Genomic DNA, 8,601 nt, shown 5'->3' on the forward strand with positions numbered 1-8,601 from the left:
CACTGTGACTGACCCAAAATTAAGGAAATCTTTGACTATGTACAGACTCGTGAGCATAGCCTTGCTATTGAGAAAGGCCGCCGTAGGCAGACCTGGCTCTCAAGAGAAGACAGGCTATGTGCACACTGCCCACAAAATGAGGTGGAAACTGAGCTGCACTTCATAACCTCCTGCCCAATATATGACCATATTAGAGACACATATTTCCCTCACATTACACAGATCCACAAAATTTTAAAACAAACCCGATAAACTCCCATATCTACTGGGTGAAATACATCACAGCAGCAAGATGTGTAACCTGTTGCCACAAGAAAAGGGCAACCACAAAATTTGAAAACAAACCCGATAAACTCCCATATCTACTGGGTGAAATACATCACAGCAGCAAGATGTGTAACCTGTTGCCACAAGAAAAGGGCAACCAGTGAAMAACAAACACCATTGTAAATACAACCCATACTTATGTTTTTTATTTTCCCTTTTGTACTTTAACCATTTGCATGTCGTTACAACACTGTATATAGACATAATATGACATTTGAAATGTCTTTATTCTTTTGGAACTTCTGTGAGTGTAATGTTTAAAAAGAGAACTGGTAACTAACATGCAGGGGGAGAAGAGAACTGGTAACTAACATGCAGGAGGAATACTGGTAAATAGCATGCAGGAGGAGAAGAGAACTGGTAACTAACATGCAGGAGGAGAAGAGAACTAGTAACTAACATGCAGGAGGAGAAGAGAACTGGTAACTAACATGCAGGAGGAGAAGAGAACTGGTAACTAACATGCAGGAGGAGAAGAGAACTGGTNTGGTAACTAACATGCAGGAGGAGAAGAGAACTGGTAACTAACATGCAGGAGGAGAAGAGAACTGGTAACTAACATGCAGGAGGAGAAGAGAACTGTTAACTAGCATGCAGCAGGAGAAGAGAACTGGTCTTGTCCCCCCCTTCTCTTCTAATCATCTAGTTATCTGTACTGTGGTGCATTGGATCATCATTCTACATGTTATGACTAGGTTATTGTGCACATTAATGTAGACAATACCAGTAATTAAAGGAATAGCAAAGCTTTCATCCTCTCCCTCCACCTCCAGTTTTAACCCAGACATTTAATGGATGTCATTGGTGGAGAGAATGTGGCAGTTGGTGGTGGGTGACAGGCTCTCAGGACATCTGTGGATCAGAGGAGGTAGAAAAAGCATTAGCTGCAGTTAGCTGCACCAAAGACTCCTGTACTGTGTTAGAGATGAAAGGATAGGGAAGAAAGTAATCGAAGTGGAAGGAGGGACACACAAACATACACTGACCCAGCTGACATGTTACTTTACAAGCCACTCACTGTTCTCAAATTGTCTTGTTCCTCATCTAAAAATGTTGTGCAATTTTTGCCCAATGTAGTGTTTTCAATATTATCTCATGATTGCAGATTTTGGCCCAGAAGTAGGATATCTATCCACTACACTTATGAAGCTGTAACATTGTGACAATAATTTAATGTAGTTACATGCGTCAGCGTTCATTGACTCTAAAATGACAAAAATGTCCTCTGCATCTTGGTGACGTCACGCAAACGATACTTCGAAACCGGAAGAGAGGAAATCACACCGTTATCTCTGGATGTTTACACGGAAAGCGAAGATGAATCCTCCGATTATCAACTCTACTAACTCGGTCACAACTTCCACGAAAAGTACGTGTCTGATACGGGGCAGTATGTTTTAACATTAATTTCATGCATGCATCGCTCATTCATAACGTACTGGTGATAGCCTTGCTAACGGTAACGTTACTGTTAGTTAGCTTAAGTCAGGAAATAGCTAGCTAACGTTAACTGTGCTAGCTACGCAGACTACACATGCTGGCGAAGCTTCGATGTCACTTTGTTATCGAAGAAACTTATGTTTTATAGCCTTGATATACCAGTTGTGATATTAGATAACAAGCTATTTCTCACACAGACAAGCTAGCAAGCTGAAACTTATCTTGACTCTCTTGCCTACCACTTAGCTAGCATTATTGCTACTGTGCAGTCAACTAGCTAGCTTGCTAGTCTCAATAAATGGTAGAAAGTCAGATAATAACTAGCCAGCTAAGTTTACTCAACTCCATGATGGAAGATATCCATATTACAGGGATTTAAACTAGAGCTAAGTGATAGCTAGCGCGATGCTGTTGCCAAACATTATGGCTATCATTTGAGAGATTATAGTTATTATTTATAGGGCCATCCGGCAGCATCAACAAGAGTCTGCATGCATCACACTTTTAATTAAAGCAAGGAAATAGAAACATTATTTGAACCTGTTGCCTGCAATCCAGTGTCATTTTGTGTGGAGGGGGTCAACTGATGTAAGGATAGTCGCTAACTAGTACCAATGTGTAAACCTACCATATGAGCAAAATACCTGTTGTGTTCACTGTGTAGCTTCATATTAATAAGCGTTCTAATGCCTTATGGTTGTACTGTACTGTCCACACCTCACTCCTGCAGGGAAACGAGAGGCCGAGCGCTCCGTCAACTGGACGGTGGAGGAGACTCAGGTGTTGCTGTGTGCCTGGAGCGACGAGCACGTACAGAAGAGCTTGGCGGAGAACGTCCGAAACCGCCATGTCTTCAAACACCTCTCAACCCGCATGTGTGACCTGGGCTTCTCCCGCAGTCCCCACCAGTGCCGACTCCGCGTCAAGACCCTCAAGGCCAACTACGTCAGAGCCAAGCTGCTCAGGAGCGTGGACGACTCCCAGCCCTGCAGTTTCAGGTACTACGCCGAGATGGACGCTGTGCTGGGGAGAAACTGTGCAGTGGATGGGATGGGAGGAGGGTGCCATTTTGGATCTCCTGAAGGGATAGGAGGACTAGGAGGAGGTCTCCATTTTGGGTCTGAAGGGATAAGAGGAGGAGGACGCCATTTTGGATCTCCTGATAGGATTGTAGGGGGGCGACATTTTGGGTCTGTCGATGGAATTGGAATAGGAACAGAACCCCATTCTGGATCTCCTGAGGGGATAGGAGGACGGCAGTCGCGGTATCTGGTCTCTGAGGTGAAGGTGGAGGAGGAGGAGGACAGAGAGGCAGAAGACACAGACGAGTACGAGTCCAACGGCATAGGAATCAACGGTCAGCCACTGGTGGGCTCGGGTGGAAGACGCCATGATGTATTTGTAGACCGCCTCAACGTCTATCATGAACCTGTTGGTATGTATTCTACTGTCTGTCACGCTTTCTTCTGTCAGTGCCACTGATTTTCATTGAAATTATCATTAGTAACAAATCTTAGATGTGTTTTTCAATGAGCTCCAACCTCTGATAGAAACTGAAGTACAATACTGACTGTATTAACACGGTTGATCTAGTCTTTATACAATAGAATACTGACTGTATTAACACAGTTAATCTAGTCTTTATACAATACAATACTGACTGTATTAACACAGTTAATCTAGTCTTTATACAATACAATACTGACTGTATTATCACAGTTGATCTAGTCTTTATACAATACAATACTGACTGTATTAACACAGNACAATACAATACTGACTGTATTATCACAGTTGATCTAGTCTTTATACAATACAATACTGACTGTATTATCACAGTTGATCTAGTCTTTATACAATTTCAAATCAAATGTCACAATGTTGGGAAAATAAAGCTTAAATGATTTAGAATCATTATCTAGTTCATCTCTTGATTGCAGGTCATCCATTAGAGGTAGACCTGAGCTCCAGATCCCCCTCCCCACCACCACCACCCCACCTGGCCTCCCCTCTTCCTCCACCCCCAGACCCTAGCCCCGGCCTGAGCCGTGGTACCACCATCCCCTCCACCCAGTCCCTGGAGCCTGCGTTGAAGCACCTGGCTGACTGCTTCCAGAGGCTGGTCTCAGAGTCCCGGGGGCTGCTGGTGCAGCTGGAGGGCCAGAGACAGGAGCAGGTCAGAGACAGATTTAAATTTATATATATATAATGCATCCCAAATTGTACCCTATTCCCTATATAGTGCACTACTTTAGACCCTATTACCTATACAGTGCACTACTTTAGACCCTATTCCCTATATAGTGCACTACTTTAGACCCTATTCCCTATACAGTGCACTACTTTAGACCCTATTACCTATATAGTGCACTACTTTAGACCCTATTACCTATACAGTGCACTAATTTATAGGGAATAGGGTGTCATTTTGGACGCACACATACAGTTCTGCCAACTGTTAAACTGAGACGGCATGTTAGCACCGTTGAGCATACCATTTATCCATTCCTGATGAGTATTTAGATTCTTGTTTCGAATTTTAGACATTCAGTCAGTCATAGTATGGCTTTAAAAATCGGAAGATTGCTCATGAGGAGCTAACATGGTTGCCATGGAATTATATTAAAGTAAATCCATCTTCAATGCTTTTGATAGCATCCTCAATGTCTAAACTGTATATATCGGTGGGGGTCGTTCCACCTCTTAAATCATTTCTGTAGTTAGAAACGGATAAGATTTGCATTCCTACAACATTAAATATAGTTGAAATATAATTTTATCTCTGCAAAATTAAGCTGATTGCACCCAAATTGGCTATTTTAAGTTCTAGAATTCAAATCAAAATATTATTTTTTTATTTGTCACTTGCGCCGAATACATACCAGGTGGTGATGCAACCAGTCAGGATGCTCTCGATGGTGCAGCTGTAGAACCTTTTGAGGACCCATGCCAAATCTTTTCAGTCTCCTGAGGGGGAATAGGTTTTGTCGTGCCCTCTTCACGACTGTCTTGGTGTGCTTGGACCGTTAGTTTGTTGGTGATGTGGACGCCAAGGAACTTGAAGCTCTCAACCTGCTCCACTACGGCCCCGTCGATGAGAATGGGGGGCGTGCTTGGTCCTCTTTTTCCTGTAGTCCACAATCATCTCCTTTGTCTTGATCACGTTGAGGGAGAGGTTCATATAATATTTAATAAATATAGTACATAACATCAAATTTGAACTAAAACAATGTGCATCTATCTATGGTCTACACCTGTTGTATTTGGGCACGTGACAAAAAAAAGTTTTAATTTGATTTAGAATCAAATTTGATTTGAGTGTACGATATGAGGATTCCAAAGAAATTGTCAAAATCCACCTACAGACCACCCATGCCAATACCACCCCAACAACCAGTATTTAGTTTTAGTTCTCTGTCTGACCAGTGGAGTGGAGCTGCAGGTCAGGGTATTGTTTCTTCATATTATGTATTCTCAGTGAATTTGGTGATCGGTTTTTTCCCCCCCTATTCAGAGAAATTAGTAATTGAAGTTTATGTCCCATTCTACATCCTGATATTACCGTGTTCTGACCACTAGATGGTGCTGTTATTGCTATTAGGAACAGCACCGTCGAGGATCAGCACCCCCCCCCCCCACGAGATCTGTGCCTCGCCACAATCCTGTCAATTCAATTCCTTCGACCTTGGTTTTTGCTCTGACATGCACTGTCAACTATGGGACCTTATATAGACAGGTGTGTGCCTTTCCAAATCATGTCCAATCAATTGAATTTACCACAGGTGGACTCCAATCAAGTTGTAGAAACATCAAGGATGATCATGGAAACAGGATGCAACCTGAGCTCAATTTTGAGTTCTCATAGCAAAAGGGTCTGAATACTTATGTAAATAAGTCATTTCTAGAAACCTTTTTTTGCTTGGTCATTATGGGGTATTTGTGATGTTCTTATGGGGTATTGTGATGTCATTATGGGGTATTGTGTGTAGATTGATGAGGGGGAAAAAACGTATTTAATCAAATTTTAGAATAAAGGCTGTAACGTAAACAAAATATGGAAAAAGGTCCGAGGGTTCTGAATACGTTCCAAATGCAACTGTATGTACTAACTTTTTGGGTGGGGATTGGTATGGGGGGGGTCGTGGTGGGGTGGCATGGGGGGGGGGTCCGTGGTGGGGTTGGTATGGGGGGGGGGTCCGTTGGCGGTGGGTTGGTATGGGGGGGGGGGTCCGTGGGTGGGGGTATGGGTATGAGGGGGGGGGGGGTGCGTGGTGTGGGTGGTCATGGGGGGGGGTCCGTGGGTGGGTTGTATGGGGGGGGGGTCCGTGGGTGGGTTGATGGGGGGGGGGTCCGTGGGGGGTTGGTATGGGGGGGGCGGGGGGGTCCCGTGGGTGGGTTGGTCATGGGGGGGGGGTCCGTGGGTGGGGATTGGTAATGGGGGGGGGGTCCGTGGGTGGGATTGGTATGGGGGGGGTCCGTGGGTGGGGTTGGATGGGGGGGGGGGTCCGTGGGTGGGGTTGTTATGGGGGGGGGGGGGTCCCGTGGGTGGGTTGTATGGGGGGGGGGGTCCGTGGGTGGGTTGGCAGGGGGGGGGGGGGGGGTCCGTCGGGTGGTGGCATGCGGGGGGGGTCCGTGGGTGGGAGTTTGCAATGGTGTGGGGGGTTGGTGGTTGGATGGGGGGGGGGTCCGTGGATGGCTTTTGACCATTTTCTTTGGAATCCTCGTGTCTTAATCATTGTTAGAAATTGTTTTGGTCCAAATCGGATTTTATGTACTATATTTATTGAATATTATATGAATCATAGAATTTAAATGGCCTGCAATCAATTAGCTTAATTTCTCAGAGATCAAATTAGATTTCAATAAAATAATGTTGCAGGAATGCTAATCTTATCGGTTTCTAACTACAGAAACYATTTCTGATCAATCAGAGATGGCAGGTGTCATGGCTTGCTGATATGACATGGAATGACCCTGTGTCTCTATCTCAGACTCGCTGGCAGCAGGACCTCCTGTCTCAGTGGCTGGAGAGAGAGGAGAGGAGGCAGAGGGAGGCAGCAGACAGGGAGGACCGGAGAGAGAGGGCTCGGATGGAACATGAGGTCAGGGTACTGCAGCTCCTCACTGGCCTGGTCCAGAACCAACAGAGGAACCAGACACATCACAGCTGCTGCCACCAGTGTAGCAGGACGGAAGGGGTAGCAGGGGGTGGTTCCGGGGCCTCGACCACTACTAATGGAGCTGGGGACAGAGACGGGACTGAATCAGAGACCACATAGACAGGGTGGGATGTGATGCAGATCTGGGGCCAAATACAGTATTTGATGTACGTTATGTATTTGACTCGTGTCTGGTGTGGTGAGCATTCGTTGCTTTCTAAATTGGAAAGGACTAGGCTCTCAGAATTTGTTTACCTCTTTCCCCGGTCACTTGTTTTGGAGTGAACATTCTGCTTTAAAAAAACAATAACTATACAATGGGTTTTAATCCTAGTTTTTCTTAGGATAACAAGAATACTTTTATGGGTGCTTATATTGGTCCTATTTTATTTAGAAAATGTGTTTTGCATATCCCAAGTCTCCCCGAGACACCCTGGGAGAGTGGGGTCACGTCTAGGGTCTCAGTGAAACACTGAGACAATCTCAACTGTAATGTGTTTATTATGTTCTGTGCCATTTTACAGTTTATTATGAACCGTCTTACCAATAAAAATGCATTGGTATCGAATGGTTATTTTTATACGTTTGTTTACTCTTTTTTTATACCGCTCACGTTGCTTTCGCATGTAATTCACGTCATCCTAATGTTTGTGTCTAATGAACACAACGTGTGTGTGTCTGTCAACATTCTCAGACTCCTTTATGATGTCATCATCTAATGAACACAACGTGTGTGTGTCTGTCAACATTCTCAGATCCTTTTACTGCATGTCATCATTTAATGAACAAACGTGTGTGTCTGTCAACATTCTCAGACTCCTTTATGATGTCATCCATCTTAATGAACACAACGTGTGTGTGTGTCAACATTCTCAGAGCTCTCTTTATGATGTCATCATCTAATGAACACAACGTGTGTGTCTGTCAACATTCTCAGACTCCTTTATGATGTCATACATCTAATGAACACAACGTGTGTGTGTGGTCTGTCACATTCTCAGACTCCTTATAGTCATCATCTAATGAACACAACGTGTGTGTCTGTCAACATTCTCAGACTCCTTTATGATGTCATCATCTAATGAACACAACGTGTGTGTGTGTGTCTGTCAACATTCTCAGACTCCTTTATGATGTCATCATCTAATGAACACAACGTGTGTGTCTCTCAATATTCTCAGACTCCTTTATGGTGTCATCATCGGGGCTACTGCAGCATAGTAAATAGACATGTTGATGGCTAGCTGAATGGGGAGGGGTGGGTAGCTCGCCACAGGTCAGCGCAGCTAAAAGAGGTGTTAGGAATTTTTTTATGAACGTTTTTGAGTTAAAGGTGTGAAGCACGGTTGGTTTGAGGTCAGTTCAACGTCAATTCAGGAACTCCAGGAAGTGAATTGACATTCAAAAGACATCTGAAAAGTGAGCGATGTCTATTTTCCATTCATTTGCATTAGATTTTTTTTTTAATTCTTCCTGAATGTGTACTGAACCAAACCCGAGTGCGCCTCCCGAGTGGCGCAGTGGTTTAAGGCGTCACTACAGACCCTGGTTCGTTCCCAGGCTGCGTCACAACCGGCCGTGATCGGGAGTCCCATAGGGTGGTGCACAATTGGCCCAGCGTCATCTTAGTTTTGTCGGGGTTAGGCCGTCATTGTAATTTGTTCTTAACTGACTT

The 8,601-nt window shown here is 44.4% G+C and overlaps 1 protein-coding gene across 1 annotated transcript; it reads left to right on the forward strand.

Moving 5' to 3' along the window:
- The first annotated feature begins 1,596 nt into the window (after positions 1–1,596).
- LOC112073776 (uncharacterized) lies at positions 1,597–7,506 on the forward strand. The gene is made up of 4 exons (XM_024141012.1): positions 1,597–1,696; positions 2,498–3,202; positions 3,708–3,943; positions 6,759–7,506. Exons 1-4 carry the CDS (start codon positions 1,624–1,626, stop codon positions 7,044–7,046), a joined length of 1,302 nt encoding a protein of 433 aa, XP_023996780.1. The 5' UTR covers positions 1,597–1,623; the 3' UTR covers positions 7,047–7,506.
- The last annotated feature ends 1,095 nt before the right edge of the window (positions 7,507–8,601 follow it).

This window comes from Salvelinus sp. IW2-2015, unplaced genomic scaffold, assembly GCF_002910315.2.
Source record: "Salvelinus sp. IW2-2015 unplaced genomic scaffold, ASM291031v2 Un_scaffold2360, whole genome shotgun sequence".
NCBI lineage: Eukaryota > Metazoa > Chordata > Actinopteri > Salmoniformes > Salmonidae > Salvelinus > Salvelinus sp. IW2-2015.

Coding starts and splice junctions, on each gene's coding strand:
- LOC112073776 (XM_024141012.1), top strand. CDS start 1,624: ATGTTTACACGGAAAGCGAAGATGAATCCTCCGATTATCAACTCTACT. Junction 3,203..3,707: donor CGTCTATCATGAACCTGTTG/GTATGTATTCTA, acceptor TCTTGATTGCAG/GTCATCCATTAGAGGTAGAC. Junction 3,944..6,758: donor AGGGCCAGAGACAGGAGCAG/GTCAGAGACAGA, acceptor TCTCTATCTCAG/ACTCGCTGGCAGCAGGACCT.